The sequence below is a fragment of the Vipera berus genome (genome assembly GCF_964194415.1).
Source record: "Vipera berus genome assembly, chromosome: 3".
Taxonomy (NCBI): Eukaryota; Metazoa; Chordata; class Lepidosauria; order Squamata; family Viperidae; genus Vipera; species Vipera berus.
Window position 1 is genome coordinate 145834112 of NC_138204.1, and position 27501 is coordinate 145861612.

Sequence of the window (27501 nt, forward strand, 5' to 3'; positions counted from 1 at the left end):
CTTAAAAGAAATCACTCTTGAGATGATGCTTCTATTATCTCTCCAGGGTTCCATGTTTTTACAACTGTGCCACCCAGTGGTGAAACAATATCAAAATGATATGTACAGTCCACCCTTCCCTTAAGGCTCTGAGAGAGATGCAGATGTTACGTTAGGTCACGTCTCCATTTATGAAGTGTTATTGTACTTCCCACCCCCATCTTTGGAAAGGAGTTCTGTACAGTGTATACCTTATGTGGTGTATATTTAAATTCAAGAATTAAAAGATCTTCACTCTTTATGCCTTTGCACTGGCAAGGTAACTATTTGCACTAAGCAGGGGCAAAAGTGAAGGGAAAAAGAACAGTTTAGCTAATTATTAAGTACAAATCTTTGGATGGGGACAAAGTAACACATTAGGAAAAAGAGCAAGTATAACAAGCAGGCGTTCATTGGGACTGTTCTCTGTTGTTGTTTTTTTTGCTTTTGAAAAATAATCCCAACTGAAAATGCGCAAAAGCTGAGATTCCCAAGTGCACGAAAAAGATAATTGTCTTGCAAATTCCAAGTGTACGAATTTCTTTTTAAATATAACCTTTTATTGTGTAGATCGTTTGATACAGAACAGCATTATTTTCATCACTTTGAATCTGGAAGTAACATACAACTGAATGAGAAGAATAGAAGTACCCAAAGAAATAGTGTGATTCTCTGTTCATGTGGCATAAATCAGTCTTGTACACAACTTGTAGCAGCAGTTTTTAAACGTTCCCTTTCGAAAATATATATATCTCTATATTTCTATATATAAATTGTACACACTAATTATCTCCTTGCACGGGCTGAAACTTTTAGAATTAAAACATCCATCTTAAGTGAAGAGAGAACAGTGAAGAGAGAGACATACTCCCCCCCACCCCACCCCATCAATACTAACCAAACTTGATTAACCAGAAGGGAGAATCCTCAATGGATAAGTTACCTCCTCAAAACCATGATAGTGTCACCTTGAGCTGAAGGACACAGAGGTATAAGGGATTTATTACTTCATGCAAGCTCTTACTTCCTTTCTGGATCTTTTCACCGACTTAATGGCTTTGAGAAACCAGAGGATTTAAGGCAGTGTCGGCTCTACTCTCAATTATTTCAAAATTCAACCGTCCGAGCAACACAGCAGACAGCAACACGCAGATTCATCCTGGGACTTGGAGGTACTCCCAACAGCATCTATGGAAAAACTTGAGGATCAGGTTGTAGAAAGAAAAACGACTACTAAAATCATTTGGGAAGCTGGAATTAAACCATCCAGAGAGCTAACTCTACTACATCAGTAGTGCCGTTATTGCTGCACACGTTAGGTCTATTTTTATTCTTGGTTCTTTTTATACTTTCACAGTCAAGTGCTTATTGTAGTGATTGAATTTTCACCATTAGCTCCTTTACAAGTCCAACAAGAGATTTTCAGATTTTTAAAAAGCCCTGAGAGAGGAAAGGGGAGGGAGAAGAAAAAAAAAATCAGGAAGATGCAGAGAAATGAAGTAGCTCAACATGCAAACTAAGCCTAAGGTTCACCCATTGTTTAAACACATTATAAAGTTCACAGTTTTAATATAGGGGGGGATTGTGAATGTGAGGAGGGGAAACAACAAAAGGGAACACATTTTTTTTTCTTCCATCAAATGCAGCTAATAAAAACACCAGTAAAATGTGGCAAGATTTTATATACTACGATATACATAAAGACTAAATAAAGCTTTAAATCAATAGTGATTATTGCTAGCAGATGTCCCGGCAGGGTGCTGGGATATTATTTGCTACATTATTTCTGCAGCATAAAGTTTTGTTCAGATCTGTCAGATTTACAACCCGCCCCAAACAAAGGCCAAGAGATTAAACAGGTCTACAGAATGACCCATTCAGTCTGAGGGCAGTTCTGACACTCCTGATTTAGTTAATGGCTTCTCCCCCACAATATTGCGCAGTTTAGTGTGGAGAGCTGCAAAAAAATACCCCTCAAATTAATAACAAAATATTCCCCAATAACAATAATAATTATAATAATTATAATAATAATATAATAGCAATTTATATTAAGGGATGCTGAAATTGACTTTGATGGAAAGCATCATTTAGCAAATGATTTTATATTCTGAAAGAAACAATTGGTATTTATTTTTAATAATCCAGAGGATTGGTTTCAGAACTGTCTTATACACCCTCTATAACAATGAAATTTGTGCTTCACATTCTATATGAAATACTATCGCCCCAAAATGATCTCCCTGCTCTTCCTCTGCAGTATGGGTTGAATCTCCAAAAAATAATAAATATGAAATAGATTGGTATAATACTCCCAATTTTTACCGAGAATTCAGAATCTATTTATTACTTTATTTCTATGTAACATCAACTTGTTTCTAATTTGCTTACAGTGCTATTTGCACAGAGTATGACTTTAGGGAAAGGTGGACCAAATTTGGTTTTCCAAATTAAATTAATATTCCAAGTTACAACAGCCACTGGTTAAGAATGCTTGGGTGTTTATAAGCCAGTTAATCTGGAACTCCACTGTTTTTTTCCACCCTGTTAAGTTAAGAGGGGAGGAAAAAAATAATATGAACAAAAGAGGTTCAATGTGAAAGAACAACAGAAAGATCCCAGAAATACTATGCCTTTGTCCTATTATATATGTCCCACAAATATTCTAAGTCAGGGGTGTCAAACTGCCGGCCCACAGGCCGGATGCGTCATCCGGAAGCCGTGCCCACCTCATTGCCAGCAATGGCAAAAAGGCTCCGATACGTTGCATGACATCACGTGATGTCGCACGTTTGACATGTCTGTTCTAAGTGAATGGTCATTCCTGGCCCACAACTCAGTCTGAATCAGAGTATGTGGACCGCAGGCAAAGGACTACTTCAGCAGACTCCCACATATGCATGGTTTCTGGTTACTTATAAAAAGAGGATCATCACACAGAGAGACATATTGTCTCTCGCCAAAGGCTCCTTGAAGAGAAGAAGAGATTGCTTTCAGAACTGGGTTCACAACCACGTAGAACTGGAAAATAATTGTAAATTTCCTCCATCTTTAAGATGAGGGTACAGAATTAGGATAGTCATCCCAAAACACGAGCTTTTTTCACACTGGATACAGAACTAGCAACATAACAACATGACCCCATAGTGTGTGGGTCACAGGTTAGTAGTATCAGAACTATAAGCGAAATTGTCAGCTGTCTTTTTCACATCCAATTGTGCATTTGTATCTTTAAAATTGAAATATAGGAATGTAGCAATGCAGCCATATTTGCACACATACGCACAAGTCACACATACATGGAGAGGGCAATTATTTTTTTCCTGTCAAGATAAATGGGCCTCACATCAAAGACGAAATGAACCTTACAACCTAACACACCAGCTTAACTAGTCAGTGGATCAGCCTTAACGCTGGTGGACTTGCATTAGGTCCTGTTGCCAGCAACAGGAATGTATAGTCCATTCCCAACTCAGAACAGAGTTAAACATTTGGAAAAACCTCTAGAAACCTTGGGGAAAGTATTTTTGTCCATCTGGAAACTTTATTGCCAGTAGTAGACTATTTCCTTACTTTAAAGCACATTAAGGTAATAAGATCACTTAAGGCTTCAAAAGTTTTCACTTTTCTCTATTATTTCTGGAAGACTACATCATCTTAGTTATTAATTTAAAAAAATGCAACTACTGCAATTCCCAATTATGCCACGGCATTTGCAGGGCCTTTCACATGAAATCTGGATAGCCTTCTTCCAATTCCTTCATGCCAGCCTGCCATTAATTTATTTGTCTCTTCTCCCTTTTATTAACTCACAACTCACACTGAACCCCCTTATCTGCTGGGGTTCGTTTGACACAATCGCTCACAAGAAATTGAAGGCAACTGTATGACTGGATGTGAAACAGAAGAGGACAGGCAGTAGCAACTTACATGCACTACAAGCATTCAATTGGTTGTGTGTGGGGAAAAATATTTACGGTAGGTACAACCCTCTCTGGCATGAACTTTCAATTCTAGTAAGGACTCTTGTTTTCCTAAATTCATTTATCAGACATTCAGTTCTTACTTATGTATCATCAGTATGAACCCAGAGGAATTGGGGAAAGATCACTGCTTTAGTATTCACTCTTTCTATTCCCTCCATGTAAATTTATTCTATGTCCACCTGGATTGATCCGTGAATGGGGCTTTCACTGTTTTCCACTTGATGCTAAGGGGTTTTTATGAATACCTATGAAAAGAGCGGCAAACCCCCAAAGAAAGTCAGTGAGAGATTAGGCAGAAATATCTAAGCAGGCAATCCAAGCTGTGGTGTGGATCTCCGTGGACAAATATTGTCCATTGGTTTCTGCAGAATGCAGAGATTAGCAAACTAAACAACTTTTATAAAATATTAAAACAATAATATATTGAAACACAAATCAAACATTTATATATATATACACACACAAAAAAAACTGTATGCATATATATGTGTATGTATACACACACATACATATATAAACATAAACAGTGGGCGCATATTTTCCATAGGTTTTTAAGTCACTATGCCACCCTTTCTGTATACTCGTCCACAACGGTCAGAAAGGGTTTTATACAAAATGACAGTAGCTAGAATGCCATCACTGATCATGTGAAGAGGAGAAACAGAAGAAGAAATAATGAAGATAACAGTAATTGTGGCTTCCTGCTTTTAGCCTGAACCAAGCTTGAAAACCTTAATTTATGTTAATATGTTGAACTGCTTTAACTCTCCCTCGTGATTTAAAAAAAAAAAAGGTCTGAAAAGACAAACCAAAAACAATTTAGCCTTTTATATCTACTACTTCTGCTTGGGATTTCTTAAAATTTCTTCCAGTTATTGGCTGCAGTTTTTTAGGGCTTTCCTTGCACCACTGAACCCTCCCCACCCCCCTTGTTTCCAGCTCAGAGAATACACAAAAGCGGCTATCACAGATATACAAGAACAAACTCACACACCCGAATTTTTAAAAAAAAGTAACATTAATGCTTAAATGAAAAAGGTCCTCTCCAAATAATTAAAATATTTTTTTTAAAAAAAATCATCTAATTTGCTTTAAAAAATATCTACGATACCAAAAGACCTAATAAAGTAGTAAGGCACTCAGACCAGTATATAATGGTAGTCTCTTGCATTATTTATACTGAAGGGCTTATGGCACTGAATCCAGACAGCCATACATCCTCTCCCCGATCCCGCCCGCCCATCGCCCACTCCTGGGTCACCAGAGCAGGTTGACTCAGCAGCAAAGGAAAGCTATAGCCCTGTCAACTTTATTCCTGTGTCCTGGATCAATGTTGCTGGGGTGCCGCGGAAGCCATAGCTGTCATTCCACTTCCAAGAGCTGAGGCGCATTCTCTGCGGAGGCGAGGATATGACTCATGGAGGATTTCTTGTTCTGGGTCTCCAGCAAGTCCTGAATGAAGTCAGGGGAGCTTCCACGATCGGCTTTTCCTCGAGACTCTGGCTCCTTCGCTGTCGATTTCTGCACGTTCTTGCTTGCCTCAGCGAGGCCTAGGCTAGAGGCTTTCCCAGCTGGCTTATCTTCCTTACAAGCGTAATCCTTGGTGGCATTGGCCAGGCTTTCTCTGCGGCTCCTGGTCACTGGAGAATGGCTTCCCAGCCCCACGAGGGCATCGCCCTCGTTTTCAGAGATGGGGTTCGTGCTGCTGGGCAGAGACTCGTTCTCGCTGTCGTCTTCCCCTCGTGAACGGGTGTCCTCCCTATCGCTGTCCTTCTCGTGATTCTTGGCACTTTTCACCTTCTGATGGATGCGCTGATGGCGAACCAGGCTGTGTTTCAACGTAAAGGTCCGTTCGCAGGTTTGACATTTGTACGGTCGCTCCCCTGGGATCAAGGGGGGGGGGAAAGAGAGCAAAATCAAAGGTCGGGCATTCCTTCATCCCTGAGAGGATCCCCTTTATTTCTTGGCTGGAATGGCCAATGACAGATCCTCTTTTAACGTTTACAGGTTTAGCAAGGCTGACCAGGGCCAAAGGGGAAATGTCTACCATGAATGGTGATACGTAATTCATTTCTCCCTGAGGAATACATAAATGGCATAATTTACCCAACCAACTTTAACCTGACAATTATATCATAGGAATCCACACTGTTTATTTAATAGCAACAGCACTTAGGCTTAGTAGAAGTCCCACCATTGCTATCATTCTTGTCTTATTTTTATCAGAGAAAGCCACAGGGGGCATTTTAGATGTTTTCAATTACAGCTATCACAAATCCTTTCCACATTGAAAATTTCAAAACTTTATCTGAAGTTATCAGATCAATCTGATTTTACTTCTTTTAACACAATTAAGTACTGTTCTACAGTTAGTACAGTACGTTGTAATTTCTTTTCTTACCCCTTAAATATTTTAGCACTTTTTTCCCCCTTTTTTACCCTAATTAATTGCAATTCCCTTGCGTTATTTGCTGATTTATGACCAAAAAAAATGGATTAATCCCAATCCTTTCAGATACAAGGTTTGCTGATGATAAGAGCTGACGTCCCTTAACAATGCTGCTGGGAGAATGAGGAGAGGAGTTCTACTGAATACAAAGGAGACTGGAAAATTAGCTTCTTATAAAGAAAGGTAAGAGCTTCAGAGTTTAGAGGGGAAAATGCAGAGTTTCCATTATCTTCGTCTCATTTGGCTTCCCTTTTCTAAAAAGAAATGGGAAGTAAGAATGAAGCACTTTTTGACAAAGGAGTAAAGTATTTGGTCTTCAATGGAAGCAATCTTCATGAATTGTTAAGACTCTTTCATTTTTCTCTAGATTCACCTTAAGTTTTATCTTTTTTACGAGAAAGAGTGTCCCTTGAGGTTGCAAAGAAAAATGCCTTGTCATCATAGCTACCTGACTTTCACAAGATTTGACTTAAACTTTCTACAGAATGGATGTTAGCTTAAAAGATGGGCGACTATTATACCTTATACAAGATCATTCATTTTTAAGCAGCATGTCAAATCATTACAACACGGGAGAGACGAATGCCGTTTTAAAATCATCTTACAAAATCTTTTGTTGTTCCAGACTAATGACCGAAAACATATTTGCAGGAAAATTATCTTCTTTAATTCCGAGTAGAATGGATAGAAGAAGAATGAAATACGGGCTGTAGTCTTTCAAAAATCCACAGCTATCTATTGTAAGAGCTCTTGCTTCATTCAGCGTCAATGTGATTAGATTGCTAAACCAGGGAACTCCCTGAATGCCTGCCAGGCCGAAGCAGGAAATTTAGTAAGTGACCTTGGATAATCACTATCTCTTGGACCAATCATCACCTCCACGTCTAGCCTGGATCGCTGGTAGTTGAGAAGATTAGAGAACCAGCTATTCTGTCTTCCTTTAGAACAGAGAAGGAAAACCCATCATGGCTCATGAGCTTAATCTAACCTAACAGAGCTTTAAACAAGGCCCTTCTCTGCCAAGATTGCCAATGACACATTTCCAGGCAGCTAAGCTACAAGCACCTGCAAAGGTGGTTTATCTTGGCTTCCTGCTGCTTTCAGCCAAGAGCCAAGATTGGGCATGACCGCTCATGCAAACATTCAAGAGCAATATTCAACCCAACAATTGAAGGCGTGCGAAATCTGAAGACACTTTAAGCAAAGCAAAGGGAGCAATATTGTCTCTCTGCTCTATTCTTCCTGGTGTTACCTTGAGTGTGTGGGACAAATCAGGTAGATGGGCTGTATATTAATTAACCCAGAGAAAGTAAATACAGGCAGTCCTCGACTTTTATTTAGTTTATTTAGTTTATTTAGTTACCCTTCAAAAGTTGCAAAGGGGAAACTGGGGGGGGAGTGACTTGTGAGCATTTTTCACACTTATAACCGTTGCAGCATCCCCATGGTCATGTGATCAAAATTCAGATATTTTCTGCATCTGGTTCATACTTATGACGGCTGCACTTTCCCAGAATCATGTGATCAGCTTTTTGGGCCTTCTGACAAGCAAAGTCAATGGGGAAGCCAAATTCACTTAACAACCGTGTTACTAACTTAACTGCAGCGATTCACATTAACAACTCTGGCAAGAAAGGTCATAAAATGGGGCAAAACTCATTTAACCAATGTTTCCCTTAGCAACATAAGGCTCAATTATGGTCGTAAACTGAAGACGACCTGTGCTTGGGATTTTGTCAGGCCGGCTTTTCTCTCCCGTATTTTGCGGCCTTCCAATTCCAACTGAGCTCCCATCATTTATTTATTTTTTATTTTTCTATTTTAATTCCATTTATATCCCGCCCTTCTCCGAAGACTCAGGGCGGCTTACAAGCTTAGATTCCATTTCACATGGAATCTCACGCTGGGTGGCCTTGTGCAAAGCTGCAAATCTCTTGAAATACATACCCAACTTGCCAATAAACATTGAGCTTCTGAGGGAAATCAGACAGCCTGAAAACCTGAGGTAAACCACCTGTCCTAGAATGTGCATCTAAACTTACATGTCAAAGACACTAAGCATATGTCCAAGATCCTAACCTAAATTTGTAAAAATGGGCTCAACGTGATTTTATGCTAAAATAAAGTGTTCGGAAGTTGCTACCTTTCCTTCTTTATGTTGCTCCAAATATTTCATACTGCATAGGATCAGAAACCTGGAGCTAGTTCTATATATTACTAAGTGCACAAGGCAAAGAAACCCTTACAGCAGGGGTGTCAAACTGCCGGCCCATGGGCCGGATGCATCTCGCCAAAACCGCCCCCCGCCCCCAATTGCTAGCAATGGGAAAACAGTCATAACTCACACGTCACATGACGTCGCGAGTTTGACACCCGTGCCTTACAGTAACAGGTTTTGATGCAGAATCTGACAGCCCCACCTAGTTCTGCCGCCTCTGAGTAGACAGCCAGTTTAGAAAGAAAGAAAGAAAGAAAGAAAGAAAGAAAGAAAGAAAGAAAGAAAGAAAGAAAGAAAGAAAGAAAGAAAGAAAGAAAGAAAGAAAGAAAGAAAGAAAGAAAGAAAGAAAGAAAGAAAGAAAGAGAGAGTTTCCTCAGTTTAACTCAGGGGTAGGCAACCTCGGCTCTTTTATGACTCATGGACTTCAACTCCCAGAATTCCTGCGTCAGCATAGCAAATTACATAGCTGAGTCAGGAATTCTGGGAGTTGAAGTCCATGAGTCATAAAAGAGCCGAGGTTGCCTACCCCTGGTTTAACTAAACATCTTATGGATTCTATCTGGAACCTCTGAATATATTCTATCACAGACTGATTAAAATATTATGGAAAATAATACTCAGCGGCCCCCATCCGTACCTGTATGGGATCTCATATGCCGTGTCAAATCTTGTAGAGACCAAAATCTCTTGTTGCACACAGTACAGACTTTCTTCCTTTTGTCTGCCTTGGACTCGCTCTTAGCGCCCGCACCGGGCTTTGGCTTCCGGTCTTCATCACTTTTTTCAGAAGATTTTCTTTCCGTGCTCTCTCCCTCGGAGATGCTTTCGCTCTCCTCATTTTCCCTTCCTGTTGCCTCGCCGTCTGTGGGAGACTCCACACCCTTCATGTCCTTTCCCGGCTCTTCCTGTTCAAGAGATGGGTCCTCTTGCACGGCAGGGACGTGGGCTTGGTCTCCACCTTCCACAGGTTTGCTTTCGTCCTCGCTGCTCTTTTCGTCTTTCCTGTCGTCGTGTGCGTGGACTTTTTTGTGCCGGCTAAGAGTACCAGCAAATTTGAAGGATTTCCCACATGTATCGCAGGTGTGTTTATTCTCAGACTGGTGAGCCCCGCTGCCTGTGTTTTGATCATTCTCAGCCAGCTTGAATTCCATGAACCTGCTAGCAAAATTGAGGTCCAGGCTTCTATTGCTGACCGAATCTTCTTCTGGCTCGTCTTCTCCCTCACTCAATTTCGCTCGTGCAGCCTCCTCTCCTTGGGATGAATCCATCTTCTCCTCTTCTTTGGGACTGCCCTCGGGCTCTTCTAGAAGCTCGGTGGCTTCCTCTAGGTGCCCTCTCTCCCCAGAGGTCAGGTCGAGTGCTTCATTTCCCGCACTTGTATTTTCTTGATCAGATTGACTATCTGCAAGAGAGAACAAGGAAAATATTGACCTCTTCAGATTGACTATCTGCAAGAGAGAACAAGAAAATATTGACCTCTTCAGCACTCAAGGAAGCCTCATCAACGTCACTTTCTGTCATGTCATCATCAAATATGTTTATCTGCTCTCTAGTCAAAAATGGCGTTAGGGTCTTGTTTGCATGTATGACACTCAGCAATACAGAATGACAATACTCTTTCAGATTCCAAATCCAACACTGTGGTGGACAATTGTGTGATGCGAAACATCTCAGCTTAATTTTTTTTAAAAATGCACAAACAGGAACCTGGTATATAAATGCTTGATCGCTGTGCAGAAATTTCATCAATTCACATGCAATACTTTTATGTGCTATGACATTCTGGACAGATTAATAAACCCAAATGTGTTTTTCCCTCAGCGACATGACAGAAAGGTGAAAACAACGGAGCAACCTATTTAATTAATGGGATCGGGCTCAAAGAAATTCTAGTTCCAAATAGTTAAATTATTGCTGTTTATCTATGGATAGGAGAAAAAAGATGGATATACTATTAACAAAGCTACCAGAATTTTGATGAATTGCTTGTCACGTTCACAAACTATTTCCTTTAATCTAATGGAGGAAGCATGCACAACAAACAGTATTCTGCGAAGTTTTGATTGGACAACTGGACTATTTATGGGCATATTCCTCAACACCTGACTGAAGGGTCTTGAATTAGTCACTGGCTTACACTAGAATCTTCTGAATCAAATTTCAGTCCATGGAAACCATGATGCAGGCACCCTTTTAGCATTCCTGTGTCCTCTGAACTACATCAGGGAGACTATTTTTAGAATTGGTGCTCCTTTCCTATCCTTACAAGCTAATCCTATTCCTTCTGATACTCCCAAAAAGAGACACATAGCAACATCATTATATCTCTTCCAAAATCCCAGGGATTATATATTTAGTTTGTCTAAACAAAGTCACCCTTTTAAATATTTCAAAGTTTGGGGGGGGGGTTGCGCAAAGAAGCTTAGTCAGAAAGGAGAACCAGTATGGTACAGTTAGTTCTTGACATACAACAGCACTGAAAAAAAATGACGTATGACCATTTTTCACACTTATGACCACTGCAGCATCCCCATAGTCACGTGATCAAAATTCAGACACTGGGCAATAGACTCATATTTATGATGGTTGCAAGTGTCCCAGGGCCCTCTGATCACCTTTTGCGACCTTCTGACAAGCAAAGTCAATGGGGAAGCCAAGTTCACTTAACCACCCTGTTACTAACTGAAGAACTGCAGTGATTCACTTAACAACTGTGGCAAGAAAGCCATGAAATGGGCAAAAGCCACTTAACAACTGTCTTGCTTAGCCACAGAAATGTTGGGTTCAATTGTGGTCGTAAGTCAAGAACTACCTATATGGTATAGTAGGGGTAGGCAACCTTGGCTCTGTTATGACTTGTGGACCTCAACTCCCAGAATTCCTGAGCCAGCATGGCTCAGCTTGGAAACCTCTCTCTTTCCCCTCAGCATGGCTGGCTCAGGAATTCTGGGAGTTGAAGTCCACGAGTCATAAAAGAGCCAAGGTTGCCTAACCCTGGTATAGTGGTTTAAGTAGTTAGACCAGGCTTAGGAAAAGGCAGGTTCAAGTCCACTTTCAGCCTTGTGAGTGCACTGGGTGACTTAGGATCAGTCACACTCTCTCAGCACAATCTACTTTCACAGAGTTGTTGGGAAAAACTGAAGGAGGGAGTGCTATTTGTGCCATCTTGACTGTGTGAAGGAAAGATGGGAAACAAACCTAACCAATTAACCATTTCCTTATCGCCAGCACACTTCATCAGACTGAATATAAAGACCAGAGGAATGAAGGGAACAAAAGAATATCTGCTTTAATGTACAAAATGACACACACTGTTTTGTAACATTTTGATTGTTTCTAATAAAGGTCTATCTGGCTGTGGATTTTTTCTTCTTCACTAATTCTCCCCTTCCTCCCCCATTAAAGTTTAGCAAACGTTGCAGCATAATAGGGTATGTAATCCTGATTAGATTTGGTGTTCATCGCCATTACGTTTTTTAGAATGCCTTCTATATGTTACAAGAACTAACAGTCTCTAGATAAAAAGTCTAAGGCTTGAGTTTTTGAAAGCTCAGTAGCGGCTTAGAAATTAAAGGGATGTCGGAATGTTGATAAAATAATGTTTTGGATCCTTTTTCTGCTGATTCATTATGTCTGTATTTGTGAATGATAACAGGGCAACCTTGAAAGACCAGACAAAGACAGGCCAGAAAACAAGAGGCTATACACAGTTTTAAACACATGAAAAATAAAAGGCAGGCATTTCAAATTTCAAAAAAAAAGGAAAAATACAAATAGGCTACAGAAATAAAACAGTATCTATCATTGGCTAAAGACAGAACTCTACAAATGGAGCCAGAATATCAGACCTGAAAATTCACGTGTTTATAACAAAGTGTCATCAACAAAAAACTGCAGTTGATTGATGGAGCAAAGAGCCTATGTTTGAAACCTTCGTTCAAGTACCCTGTAGGAAGGCACTTAAGCCTGTTTTGTCTTTGCAATGGGAGTGGAGTAGAGATGAGGGTGTTGCAACTCCCCCTTGAAGCTAGCATTTGATAGCTTGCTCAAAACCCATTTCCCAACATCCCCAAATCTCTTCACCCTTAAGGACTATCTGCAAAAGAAACTCCACAACTGTGCATATGCTCTTTGGCAGTTCAGCAGTTATCAATATAGCTTTCTTCTCCAGACTGAAAAATAACTTTTCAAACTATTTCTCAGGAGTGAAAATATATGTACATATATGGCTCAGTGGGTTAGGATGCTGAGCTTGTCGATCAGAAGGTCAGCAGTTTGGCAGGTCGAATCCCGAGTGCCGCGTAACAGAGTGAGCGCCTGTTACTCGTCCCAGCTTCTGCCAACCTAGCAGTTCGAAAGCACGTAAAAATGCAAGTAGAAAAATAGGGACCACTACAGTGGGAAGGTAACAGCGTTCCATGCGCCTTTGGCATCTAGTCATGCCAGCCACATGACCACGGAGATGTCCTCGGACAAGCGCTGGCTCTTCGGCTTGGAAACGGAGATGACCACCGGCCCCTAGAGTCAGAAAAGACTAGCACACATGTGCGGGGAAACCTTTACCTTTATGTGTTGAGTTTTATCCCACTTTTATGACTTTATTAAGTAACCCAAGGCAGCGAAAATACACTATACTCTTTCCTCCTCCTAACTTCCACACAATAACTCTGTGAGGTAGGTCAGGTTGAAAGAGAGTGAGTGGCTTCACATCAACCAGCTGGCTTTCACGTCTAAGGCAGAAGTAGGACTTACAGCCTTCTGGTTTCAAGGCTGTTGCCTTAACCATTACAGCAAACTGGCTCTCTATATCAGGGCTTTTCAACTGGTGGTACGCGTACCACTTGTGGTACATTAGCAAGTGGCAGGTGGTACGCAGCCCTGCCTAGCCAAGTGTAATGGGGGAGGGGAAAAGCCAGCACTGGCAAGGACTTACTGTGAGAGAGTCCTCCGGAGCTGCAGAGTAGCTGGGTTGAGGTAAAGGCCCCAGGCTCACTTCTGGTTCACCCTCCCCCATGAGAAAGGAGGAGTAGGGGGGCAGAGACAGGAGAGGCCATAAAACAGGGGTGTCAAACTGCCGGCCCACCGGCCAGACATGTCATTCGGAAGCTGCGCCCACCCCATTGCCAGCAATGGCAAAACTCTCCCGATATGTTGCACAACGTCACGTGACATCACGAGTTTGACATGTCTGCTATAAAAGGAGGCAGTTTGGGCGGGAGAGGGAGAGAGGGAAAAAAAAGAAGCAGCCTTGGGAGGAGGTGGAGTCAGCTCTAGCTGCACCGAAGGGAGAGAAGGAGGAGTGGGAGGGGGGGAGAGGAGAGGAGAGGAGATAAAGCAGGCCGGCCATGAGCCGATCTACAACTTCTGTGGCAGCCACCTGTGCTGGCAGCAACAAACAGGCAAGAAATGCAGCGGGGGAGGGGTTGCCCTCCACAAGGAATGAAGAAAGGCAGCAATGAAGAAAGGCAGCATCAGCTGGAGGTGAGACACGGAGGGAGGGAGATGGAGAGTGGAAGGATTCTTATGTGCTTTAGTGACTTTGAAGTTCTGGGATTTGTGCAATGTGGGCTTTGTGTTCTTAAGGAGTTTTTGGCAATTTCTAGATGGCTGATGGCTGGTGTTAGCTTCCATTGCTCTGCTATTGTTAGCTGTAAGTTTTGCTGCAAGGGATTTTGAAGTATTTTTCTCCTGAATGGATTTTGCCTGTAGCATTCCTTTACTTATGAATGGAGCCATTTGGGGAGGCTGCCTTAGCCGGCAGCCAATACTTACTACATTTTCTTTTTCTTCCTTAAGTGCCGGCTGCGCTCCTTAACTTTCCTTTCTAGCCAGTAGCTAATTCTTAAAGGGGAATGTGCCTTTTTAAGCTAGTTCACTCAGCAGCTTGTCTTTTCTGTCTCTGGAGGCTTTTCCTCGTTTGATGAATATATGGAAGAGAGAAAATATGGGTTGTTTTTTTTCCAAATTCTTCCTCCAGAAGGAGGTGGGCATGAGAAAGAGGGAGGCAGGGAAGGAGGGAGGGAAGTCCCACCTTAGCACTTGGCCACCAGCAGCCCTGCCATTGACTTATCTTGCCAAAAGGTTGCAAAAGGGGATCACATGACCTTGGGACACTGTGACCATCATAAATATGAATCAGTTGCCAAGCATCCAAATATAAATCACCTGATCCTGGGCATGCTGCAGTGGTCATAAACACATGGTCATAAGTCATTTCAGTGCAATTGCAACTTTGAACAGGTTTTTTTTTGTGGTCATCAAGTTTTTGACACCTCAAGGTGGTACTTGAATATTGCCATATCCTAAAAGTGGTACAATTGGTGAAAAGGTTGAAAAGCCCTGCTCTATATGGTATTGTACTGCACTGCTGAAATGCACTAACAAACATGTCAACAGCCAAGAACCCATCTTGCAAAATAAAAGGCAGTGAAGTCCCCTAAAAGCTTTTCAATTTATAAACCAGCCAGTGTTGATTAACTGAAGCTCTCAGTCCTTTTCAATAGAAAGAGTGCTTGACCCCTATTTTTTCTTCCATAAAATGAAAGCTTTGTATACATCTTACAGGCCATGCAACAAAATACAACAAAAACTTGGGAAAGCGCCTTATTTAATAAATGAGATTTTTAAAACTAGATTTGGTTACTAAGAAGCTGAAGTCCTTACTCCCATTCCACCCCCAACCCCCCCACCCCCATTAAAGTGTGATTTTAATATATCATTTCAGATATGGATTCTATTGTTTCTCAATTTTTGAATAATATTTTCCAGGTTTCCTTAACTCCTCCCTTGTTAAGGATATTTTGAGATTACAGATGTTTTGATTTTACAGACTTTCAACCAGACTGGTGGACAAAAAATAGATTTGAGGTCTACTGGCAGATCTGAGTGATTTGCAGTAATGTACAACTATGCATCATTATGAGCAGTAACTTCTACCTAAATTAGAACGTTGAAACACAAAGTTTGGCAGAATCAGATGTGAAATTTTGGCACCAAAGGTTATTTAAAGGGGGCTCAGAACAATCTTCCTGTTTTGCACTACTGATTCCAGTTCATATATTTGGGATTTCTGGTTAAAAAGACAAATCCAAGAAATCCATTCTTGGTCCCAGACAACTAAGTAATCCAAGATCAAACAGATATGTAACACATCTGTCCTATCCCCTGCCCAACCACTCCCAGAGCTGTATTTTACTTATCATAACATGGGGAAAATTCCAAGTCCATGATTGCTTGGAGGAATAGAAACAAAACATACATAGTGTGGACCAAATTTGTATGTGGGAAACGACAACTTTGGCAAACCATTTCTTGGGAGCTGTAACCTATACCACAATTGTACTGCATGATTAAACATTATGCACCAAACTCAAGGGGAAGTGGAGGATTTATATATACAGTCACCAGACCTTAAGGTATCTTCCTAATCCAATTATCTTCTGTATGTTCTAAGCATTTTGCAGGTTGCCATGGACGGCTGACCTCATAAATCTGCAGCTAGACTCCCTAATACTCCTTGCTTCATAATCATGTGCACTTTAGCCCATTTATCTTTATTTTTCTTCACAATGACTTGAGCAAAACCCCACCCTGATCTTTCACGGAGACTTTATAAACTACAGGCCCATTGTGTTGTCCTCCCTTCAGTAAGCACGGAGAGTCACGTGAAATACTGCTATTAGTAAAAAAAGAATAGATGGCTTTATAGAAATTCTGTTGACTGGGAAGCAAAGTTTAAAATCTGTTCTTCTTACAGGTAACTGTTCTTGGGTGGGGTGGAAACAGCAATTCATTATTTAAAACTGTAAAGGCCAAGTTTCTAATTGAGTGGAGATTCTCAAGCACCCCATACAGGTCTCAACTGAAATATCTGCATTTTATGATTTGCATAAGAGCCTGTTATATAAGGCATACATACCAATTTTCAAAGGCTTAAGTTATAAGCCGTTGCACTTTGTTCCTAAAGGACTCCCTTTTCATTCTGTCACCAAACAGGGAGAAAACAGTAGCAAGCAGGACCTGAAAGGTCACTAGCTTATTAAATCTGACTCAGGAATGTGAAGACCTAATGACACATGCTCCTGACAGCACCATATAAGATGTACAAATAATGAAAACCATCATTTTCAGAAACCATAAGAAAATAGCTAAGTAAATAGCTAAGAAGAAAGAAGCAAACTCTGGGCTGCTGGGCTGGGAAGGGGAGAATGGATTTTGGGGTGGGGGGGGGGTGGGGGGAGAAACAGGTCTTTAATTCACGTATTTCTCAAGTTATTTACATCATGCTGTATTGATTCCCTGTTGTTGACTCATAACTTTATTTGTAAACTAAGAAGTACAGCATACCAACTGTAGGCAGAAATTAACCCAGGATCTACTATTAGATCTCAGGGTGATTTGCAGTAAATTGTATACCTAATTCCCAATTACCTAACAATAGCAGCATCCAAAACCATTTGATCCTCCCTAATTGAGGATGGTGATAAAGAATGTTTGGCGGAGGAAGTGGGACTAGATTTTATCTAAAGAGACTTATGAGTTTAGTTCTGGTATGAGTTTTAATTTGTGAGCTATCCGTGTCCTCACAACACTGGCAAAAAAACACTGTCTGTCTGAATTTGCATCTATCTGAACATGGCACCTTACTGTAGTTCTTACTCAACTCAAAGAAAAAGTAAGCCTAAAATATTGAAGTATGCAGGTCCTTCATCTACAGTCATTTCTAATTTCCCACAATAGTATTTTTTTTAATTCTGTTTTTTTTTAAATGTTCCAATCTCAAATAGCTTCCACTAGGTGGAACACTTTGGTAAGATCACTTTCATACAAATGAAAGAATTCACATCAATGCTGATTAAACTTATTTAATTTTCAGTGATGTGATTAATTTAATCCTTGATAGGCAGATGTTGACTCCCCTTTATGGCAGGAGCGCAGTCTGTTTACTCTAGCTCAGGGGTCCCCAACCCCAAACCCGGGTCCGTGGACCGGCACCGGGCCATGGCAGGCCAGAAACTGGTCTGCACAAACAAGCAAAGCCCATCCGTGGGATGCAGGCAGTACATGAAACCACGCCCCCTCTGGTCCATGGAAAAACCTCTCTCCACGGAACTGGTCCCTGGTGTCTAAAAGGCTGGGGACCTCCGCTCTAGCTTATGCATTGCCTTGTGAAAATAAAAAGTCCTCAAAATTAAACATCCATGGTTAGAACTGTACACAGATTCCTAAGTTCTCCAACCTGAGACTGTGAAAACAAGAACATGGGTGGCAGCTAAGAGCAGGTACCTGCAAACATCACATTCAGAAGACTGTTTCTTTTGTTTTAATAATGGGAAAAGGTCTCTCGTACAGCCTATTTCTGCATGTATAACCACTGAATTCCAGATAGAGCACTGATGAAGTATAAAGAACTACGATCCAAATGATACCAAGGAATCGAAAAAGAATGTAGCAGTAAATTAACATTTTTTCTATTGTTAAGTTATGAAATTGTCAGTTTTCTTTTTTCTATTTATTATTTCCAACTAATCCTTTGCTTTTCTTACAAGAAACCATGGCATGCTATAGCTGCTTCTCTTCACAAGAATCCCAAGAACTCTTTCTCACTGAGTGAGAGAAGACTGAGCCAAATAAGCTTTCCTCCAAAAACTACCCGTCTCATTCTACCAGTCATCAAACCAAATCAAATCAAAATAACTAGTTAATGATACTAAACCATAAAAAGGTAAAGGTAAAGGTTCCCCCGCAAATGCATGCTAGTCGTTTCCAACTCTAGGGGCCGGTGCTCATCTCCGTTTCAAAGCCAAAGAGCCAGCGCTTGTCCGAGGATGTCTCCGTGGTCATGTGGCCGGCATGACTAGACACCAAAGGCACACGGAATGCTGTTACCTTCCCACCGTAGTGGTCCCTATTTTTCTACTTGCATTTTTACGTGCTTTTGAACTGCTAGGTTGACAGAAGCTGGGACGAGTAACAGGCACTCACTCTGTTATGCGGCACTTGGGATTTGACCCGCCAAACTGCCGACCTTCTGATCGACAAGCTCAGCGTCCTAGCCCACTGAGCCATCATGTCCCTACTAAACCATAGTTCCCAACAATCAATGGTAGCTTTAATCCTGATAAATCCTGGTACCTCTGGGTGACAAGGGAATGAGCCATCTAGCCCAAACCAGAATGTCATATTTAAAAGGATACTGGGTTTGCATACTTCCCTTTCTAATCACTTTTGGAAACTGCTTCTTAATGCAAGGGATTTTACAGCACTGGGTGAGTTTCCTTAAATCCTTAGTGAAAGAACTTTTAAATACAAGTTTTAAGGACGTAAACAAATCTGGATAAGCAACACAGGGGTAATTAAAATTTTGATTTTAGAAAGTTACAGACCTATCTTTACAAAAGGTGAAGGTAATTTTGAAATAAGATTTTGCAATTAATTGTAAGGAGTTCTTCTTATGGAAAATTGTTTTTGTCTTGAATTCTTAAAACAATAAGATCTGACTTTAAAAATTGGACATCATAGAAAATGAGAAGTAATTAAGGATTACAATTAAAGGGGAAGAACATTAAAACGCAACTTACTAATACCAAACAAAGCAAACTATTTTAACTTTGGACATACTGTAGAGAATTTTTGTACAATGCCCTCAGAAGTTAATTTCAAGAATGTCTGCCTCTATAGGTAGACTATGTATAAAAGCTGCTATGGAAGAAGAAAAAAATATTACCTGATGTGATCAAGACTGATTTGAAAGTGGAAATAACAATAACTAGCTACAAGAATGACATGGAAAAAAGGAGCTACACCAGACATAGAAAAGAAACTGGTTCATGTCTTAATAATTAAGAGGAGCATACAAATGATAAACCAAGAGAATGACCTGGATAATTTTCTTATATTGGATTTACAAAAGAGGATTGTTAGAGCTTTGAAGAATTTTGTGAGAAAGGGCAAAGAAAAAATGAAAATAAATCACATTTTTAGGCCACTGTTTGATGATAAAGCTTGTTAGAAGGAAAAGGAAGGAATATAAAATTGGTTTATTTGATCAAGGTTGAAATAGATAAATTGTTATTTCATCTAACCCTTGATGGACATTTGCTGATCAGGACTGAAATGATAAGGTTTTAAGGATCTGTTTATCGATAAGAGATAGGATAAGAGTTCTTTTGTTATATTTTAGGAGAAAGTAATACGTTAGTAAAATACTCACTTCTTTATGTACTTTTCTTTTTCTGTGACTTATTTATTTTTTTCCTTTCTTTTCTTTTTTTCTTTTCCGTACTGTTTTTTTCTTCTTTTTTAAAATTTGCATCATTGTGAATTGTAATTTTTAATAGAATTTCTTTAAAAATTAGGATGAGTAGGATCCAGCACATGTGGAAAACACTAAGTGATCCCTCCTTAGGGTACATATATGCTGTGACAAATCTCATCACAATTTAAAATTTGTAAAACTACCATCAGGCCTGCCTGCTTGATCACTTAGCTAATCAGACAGGTAATCTAGAGCCAAGGACAACTACCCTGCCCCACTATGTACGAATTCCTCTCAAGGCCAAATTAAACATTGCAGCAACACAACCTATGCATCACAGAATCCAAAACGTATGATTTCCTATGCTGAACAGATGAGTCCCTGAAATCCCATCAATGGTCAGGCAAGAATACCGAACGTTTTTCTGTCCCTTGATGTCTGCTGGGTAAACATTATTTTTCATCTCAGAACTGCACCTGAAGTAAAAATTAGGGTAAGATGAGAAAGAGGAAGATTTTGACACAGAACCCTCCTTGCCAATCTGTGAGACTTTCAACGCTCCCACCTCTCCTGAGTAGGGGAGAAATCTCCACAACAGACTTTAAGTGGGTCAAGGTGTTAACATCTAATTGAATTCCTCGGGTCCTGAAAAGACTTCTAACAGCCTCACTGATTCCTCTAAAGGCCCAAAGCAAAAAAGGAACACAACTTATCTTTAAATTCTGGAACAACCTAAAAAAGCTACCTGTGCTATCATGAGCTCCAGCATCACTTTCTTTAGACTGGGGGATAAGCCCGTTTCTTCTCAGACAGTAGTTGGCAACTCCGTGTTTGCGTAAGAGGTGGCGTTCACAGTTAGATTTGGTAGAAAAGAAGGCATCACATTTTTGACAAGGGAAGGGCTTCTGACCTGAATGAAGCAGGGAAAAAAAACATATTTATCTTTTTTTTCTAATGCATCAGAGGAGCTCCTTGCGTTCTCCTATCCCTTCAACTTAAGATTCAACAACTTTGACTCGGCTCAGTCCTAAATAGATTTAATTTTAAAAGAAGGCCCCTATTAAATTTGAAGCAATTTACTTCCCTAATAGCATGCTCAGGATTCCAGCTATAGCCATACGTAAAATAACATAATAAAGGTATACTGACTCTGAAACCCCAAAGCTCTGAGAGTTCTCCAATGTAATTGCCTGAAAAATCATATGGACTTAATAACGGGGGGGAAAAAAACCTATTTTGAGAGGTTTGGTATCAGTGGAATACTCTGCAATCAACTGTGCATATGGCACCACACAAATCCAGAAGGAAATGTATGTTTGGCTGCAAATGATCATAGCTTCTATGGCCCATTTAAAAGGGATCTAGAAGGTCATGGGCTTGATAAAAGTGAGAGGCAACTGCAGAACTAGCTTGCAACCTTCCCTCGGCATTTAAACTCATCCAAAAGCTTCCATCGGTTATTTAAAGGGGAGATTATTTCATTTCAGACATTTATTTAAATCCCCAACATAATTTCCACGGTGCTATACGTCTAATTAGAATACTCAAGCATATCAAAAGGTCAACTTCCTTGTTCAATCTACTGCAGGAATGAGTTCTGAACTCACTTAAGAGAAGGAATGTTCATGACAAAATTAGAGAATATAAGGAGATGGTAACACATTATTATTATTATTTTATAAAGTAAAATTGCAAAGAGCTACGGCATGGGTCCCCAACCCTCAGGCTACAGCTCCACTATTGGGCCTTGAGCCATTCAGAACCGGGCCACAAAAGTGGTGGGTGAGCGCAGGCGTGCACACACATCCCTACTTGTGTCAGCATCAGGCAAGCATGTGTGCACTCCATTTGCATGTGTGGCTGGGTGCGCATGCAGGTGTATGCGTGCTTGCGTGCTGCTTGCACGGAACCATCCCCTCTTCCCCCCTGCTAGTCCGCAAAGCTGGAAAGCTTGGAGAACTCTGAGCTAAGGTGTGTGATAGAGAAAAAGTGGATAGGGCATAGGGCGTGGAGAAATAAAGTTGCTTAGGAAAGTTAACTATCACAATTTCTAGTACCTGTGGCCACTTCTACAGCAAGTAAAAGGCTCAAAAGCCAGCTGCCTAAGCAAGGCCACAATTCTGCGTAGTTGCATGCAGCTTCGATCAATTCACACACAGCTATAAAAACAAACATTAGAGGGCAGAACAAAATTCCCTCCTAGTCAAGTCATCAAAATACAATTTGCAATGCCAGCTGGGCTTCGTAAGTAAAAAAAAAAAACATACAACTAGTCATGCCATTCAGCCATGCATAAAGGTAGCCTCTAATCATCTTGAGATCCCCTAAGAACATGAGACAGAAAAAAGAGAGCAGTGGAATATCATTAAACAGAAAGACGGGATGAATCAGAGATGGTCAAAGTACTTTTCCAGGTGTATTTCAAGCATTAATTTTTCAGATGTTTATCGAGCATTACAAGTCTCTCAAGTCTTCCTAATCACTACTCATGTAGTAGGAATTTTCTCAGTCCATCAATGGACGCTATTTTTCCAGACACACATATAAACCTCGGGGAACAGGTAATTTCAGAAAATAAATACGATATTGTTTAATCTCTGTTAAAAAAAATCATGCTACCGTACTATGCAACAGATCCAAATTAAAGTCTCAGTATAATCTTTATTCAATAAAAATAATGCATTAGGCCAATGATGACTAATCTATGCTAGTGTACACTAATACCCAACAACAACTATCCTCAAAAAATATACCTCACTCTCGTGCGATTTTCAGATGGTTGTGGAGGCCATGTGAGGGATGAGGTACACTTTTGTGTGACCTCTGGAACCTTTGGAAGTTGCGGGACAGGGCCATGCACTTACATGGCTTCTGAAGCCTCCAAAAATCGCACAAGAATGGGGTATGGTTTGTGCCATTTTCAGAGGCCACAGAGGCTGTGGAAGAGCTTTCTTCAAAGCCACTTCAGGAACGAAGGCATTGTGAGACCCAGAGCAGTTTTGGGTAGCTTGCAAGGGCCTGAACACCACTTGAAAGTAAATGGCACGTGGCAGATCCTGGGGACTGTTAGGCCATGGGGGCAATCAAGGCTTGGTGAACAGAACCGGAGGCTTTTTAAGTGGTATCATTGGTTCTAGAGATGAAGTTGAGGCCTGGTCCTTGACTTCAAGCCTAGCCTCGGGAGGGCCATCAACTGCTGCTGTTCATGGTGGCCTAGTTGGTGGGGGAGGGGAGATAAAGAATAGTTTGTTTTGTTTGGAAGGAACTGCAAGCCAGGTGAGTCAAATTTCTGAATTTATAACATGATAGACTTAAACTCTCGTAATCTTCTTCCCTTGGCAATCCTAAATATGAAATTCTGGTTTTGTACAATTCGAAAGTACTAGATTGTGAACCAGGACCAAAGACTTTTTCCATTAAGAAAAATGCATAGCCACAAAATCTTGGTCCGGGAGCAAGAGCTACCATGGGTATCTTCTCATTGCAGTGTGAGATTTTAGGGATGTTTTCCAAGTTTGAATTAGTTATTTTCTTCCTCTCCGCCCCATTCTGCTGCACAAGCAAATGAATCATCAACACAGAGAAATAGAAATAGGTGACCAATAACCACAACAGAGTCAATGGCAGATAATCCAGGCTGTGTAGTAGACATGGAGGGCTTACTCTGATTTAGTCATCATTACACCAACATTTTAAAAAAAAACCAGAAACAAATAAAATGAGGTGGGAAACAATGAAATTAAATTAATGGAGGGAAAGTCAAGGTGCTGTATTTTGTCAAAATTGTATGAAATCTCAGCTTCAGTGTTTGAAAAACAAGAGTAGGAGTTAATACTGAAGTTACCACAAGAATGATGTAAATATATGGCAGTGCCCAATTTATTCATCAACTGTACAAATTACCAAGATTTGGTAGATATATAGTGTGGACAGTCCCTTCCCTTCACTAGGCAAAAATTATTCTGAATGTTCTGGGCCTTTGACATAAATGTTGAATTTATTACCTGGTGGGTTGTTTTTTGAGGGGTGGGGCATCCGAAAAGGAGGGGAAAATCACACAAAGCAAATATTCACAGGAAGCTTATAGGAGGAATTATTTGTAAAGCCAAGAAGAGGGACCCATACTGTTCTTCAGCCTGCTATTGTTGTTGTCCCAGCTGAGTGAATTCACAAGGAAATAGCTTGCCAAGCATTGCAATACCCAAGTTCCCTAATCTGAATGCTATTAATGGATTCAGCATGTTATAGTTACATCTAACGTACAGAATATATTTCAGTTCGATCAATTCAACTCGGATTTTTTCCAAATGCTCAACAACTACCATTATGCGTTTTACACCTATTATTAGCAATAGGGTTTATGTTTATCAAATTCATATCTCATCACAATCCAAATGGATGCTCAGCAGGTTACAAAGAATAGGTGTTTATGGTAAATGGCCTCTAGATACACCACAGTTGAAGAATAAACTGTTCTTATTCCCCTTCCTTCACTACACTGCATCCCAAAGATTGTTTCATGCTGTGAGAAAATCTACTTATTACTACTTAGTTGCTTTAATCCATGTGGAAGTATGAAGCATGGTTGTTTTTTTTTAAAGGGATAAAACCGGCCAACAAGTTTTTAGACAAGGAAGGAGGTACAGTTCAAAACAATGAGTTAAATCAGCAAAGAGATTATTTATTCAGGGAGACTGTAATTAAGTTTTTAAAGATGACCTGGTTCTACTCTGAGTTCAATGGCAAAGTCTAAATTGGCAGAAGTTATTATCTGAGCAGGCAATCCAAAGACAACTGCTGCCATTAAACTGATCTGTCTTTATTCAGCCTACAAACAAAACTAAACACCAGAAATGGTGAAGCCACATTTTCCAAGGAAAAGGCTAAGGTTTTTTTTGTTTTGTTTTGTTTTTGGTTAATATGGTTCATCTAATTCAGGAGCAAGCAGTTATTTTGAGTCAGGCACTTTTAATTGTCTTTGGCTTGATCCCAATTTTGGAATTTTGCCTTTCTGCCACTACTGGTGACATATACAGTATTTTGCGACTACTCTCCTTATTGCTGTTACCTAACACTAAATTCCTGCCATTCTTGCAAATAGTTTTAATTAGGTCCTGCAGATTCTATCCTTTCCTGATGACAGCACCATAAGAGCAAACAAGATTGGAGAAGAGGCTAATCCTGTGATTCCCTCACTTGAGACAAAGCAATACTGGGTGCCTAAGCAGGCCAACTGCTTTGGCTACACCACACAGCTATCCTGGAAAATGGTGGGAGAAATACTGTATGTGAGCAATGCATTTTAATAATTAACCACCGTCTTCAATGCCAATCTGTTGCCCTTTTCTATTTGCAGACTTCAACAGTCTGCAAATAGAGTGTGTTCCTGATGCATCTAACACTGAATGCTCTAAAGTATCAAAGCAGAAATCAATTGTTTGAATTCAGAATTAATAAGATGGTGGAATATACGTAGGTTGGCAAGGTAAAAAGTATGGGAGGATAGGTGGGAAAGGACATAACATTATTCATAAAGCTAACAAACAGCCTTCGCCAGCAATGTATGAATCATAGGAATTGAAGGACATATTTAAGTGCAAAAACAAAAGCTAGCTAGCATATTTTTCACACATCCTTAACCACACTAATGATTTTTTTTACTTTTACGAAAGCCAAATGTAATGAAGAAAGAAAGATCCATATCTTAAAATTTTGAAGTTTAAGTAAACAAAAGGCTCTGATGCCGTTTATTAAAATAGAGACCCATATAAAGAAAGACAGAGAAGGAAGTAGAAATATCTCTCTTTCTCCCTTTCATCTATGCTTAGGGAGAGCCAATAGAAAGCCTTTTTCCCCCCCTCACTCTGGCTTTCAATTCAAGAATTGGATACATCAAAATCAGAGCAAGATCTAGTCACTGAGTGAGAGCAAATCTTAAGATATTTTTACATGGGGCAGGAGGAATTTTTTTTAGTAATTTTCTGTAAACACACATCATAGATCAGGGGTCTTCAAACTTGGCCCTTTTATGACTTGTGGACTTCAACTCCCAGAATTCCTCAGCCAGGCATGCTGGCTGAGGAATTCTGGGAGTTGAAGTCCACAAGTCATAAAAGGGCCAAGTTTGAAGACCCCTGTCATAGATATTAAAAGTTAACGCTAGCTTTTGTCAGCAGTTGCTTTTAGAACAGGGTGGAGAACAAGGGCCCTTTTATGACTTCTGGACTTCAACTCCCAGAATTCATGAGCCGGCTATGCTGGCTTAGGAATTCTGGGAGTTAAAAAGTCCACAAGTCATACAGGGGCCATAGTTTGCCACCTCTGCTTCAGAATGATGAAAAGCAACTTCTAATGAAGGCAATGAAGACAGGAGAAGCAGAAAGGAGCAGCATTGTGGCTTTCTTTCCTCTACAGCAGGCATGTCAAACTCGTGACATCACGTGACGTAGTGCGACGTATGGGGAGAGTTTTGCCATTGCCAGCAACGGGGTGGGCGCGGCTTCCACGTGACGCATCCAGCCCGCGGGCCGGCAGTTTGACATGCCTGCTCTATAGTTTATTCCAAATGCTGCTCAATATTTTTCTTTTTCCCCCACTGTGTTAAAGTGTAGGAGGAAGCAATGTTGAAGCCTCACAAATGGAAAAACAGATAAGGGAAACACATCTGACAAGCAGGAAAAAAAGAAGATGTATTCTTCCCTTCTGCCGTTTCTTTTCTTCCGATCTACTGAACCCAGCCTTTCCTCTTCTCCCAGCTTTTCCCAAATATCTTCCAGATAACATTGGCATATACTTCCCATGATCTCTACACCCCTGATGAAACTTAACATACAGAGTGGATGAGAGTCAAAACCCTATAGCTACTCTAGTGGACAGGAAGGGAGAATTAAGTCAGAAATCCTCACCAATCTAAAAGATTCTACAGGACGAATCTAGGATACAGTGATACTTCTGCAACGCTGTAGATCTTCCATGTTTTGCTTCTTGTCAAGAAAAAAATAATCCTGATGTTGAATTTAATTACGGCAGCGAGACTTTTAGTAGTGCAATATTGGAAGAAGGAAGAACTGCCGACTATAGAAGAATGGACTTTAAAAGTTTCCAATTTGGCGGAAATGGCAAAGATTTCAGAGTATTTGAAAGACCAATCGCAACAGAGATATATTGTGGAGTGGAGAAGATGGATTGATTATATCCAGAATAAATATGGGACTAAAAAGTTTCATTTAGCATTTGAATAAGTAGTGGATTTATATGATGTATAACTAGCTTGTAGTTATTTTATTAAGAGTTAAAGTGCGATAGAATTTAATATTTTATTGTTGTTTGCATATTTTAGATTATGTTTGTTTGTATTTTTATACCCTGTATTTAGCTCTGGGAAGTCGGGGAGGGGGGGGATGGGAGGGGAGAGTTGGGGAGGTTTGGGGAGAGGGGAGGGGGATGGGAGGGGTTTTGTATTCAAAAATGTACTGTAAAACTTTTCAATAAAGAAAAAAAAATCCTTTATACTCAGACCAGCAGTTAGAAGTTAAGAGATCAAGTTGCCACAGCAGTGTGGCACTGTAGCCAC

The 27501-nt window shown here is 40.3% G+C and overlaps 1 protein-coding gene across 1 annotated transcript in view; it reads right to left on the bottom strand.

The window, feature by feature from the left end:
• Positions 1 to 556: 556 nt before the first annotated feature.
• Positions 557 to 27501, bottom strand: part of RREB1 (ras responsive element binding protein 1) — a 164572-nt gene continuing 137627 nt past the window's right edge. Inside the window, exons 12-14 of the mRNA XM_081324205.1 lie at positions 20674 to 20838; positions 9309 to 10073; positions 557 to 5887 (exon numbers count right to left, since the gene is read on the bottom strand). Of these exons, the coding sequence (XP_081180331.1) occupies positions 5367 to 5887; positions 9309 to 10073; positions 20674 to 20838 (1451 nt within the window). The 3' untranslated portion in view covers positions 557 to 5366. The remainder of the gene's footprint in view (positions 5888 to 9308; positions 10074 to 20673; positions 20839 to 27501) is intronic.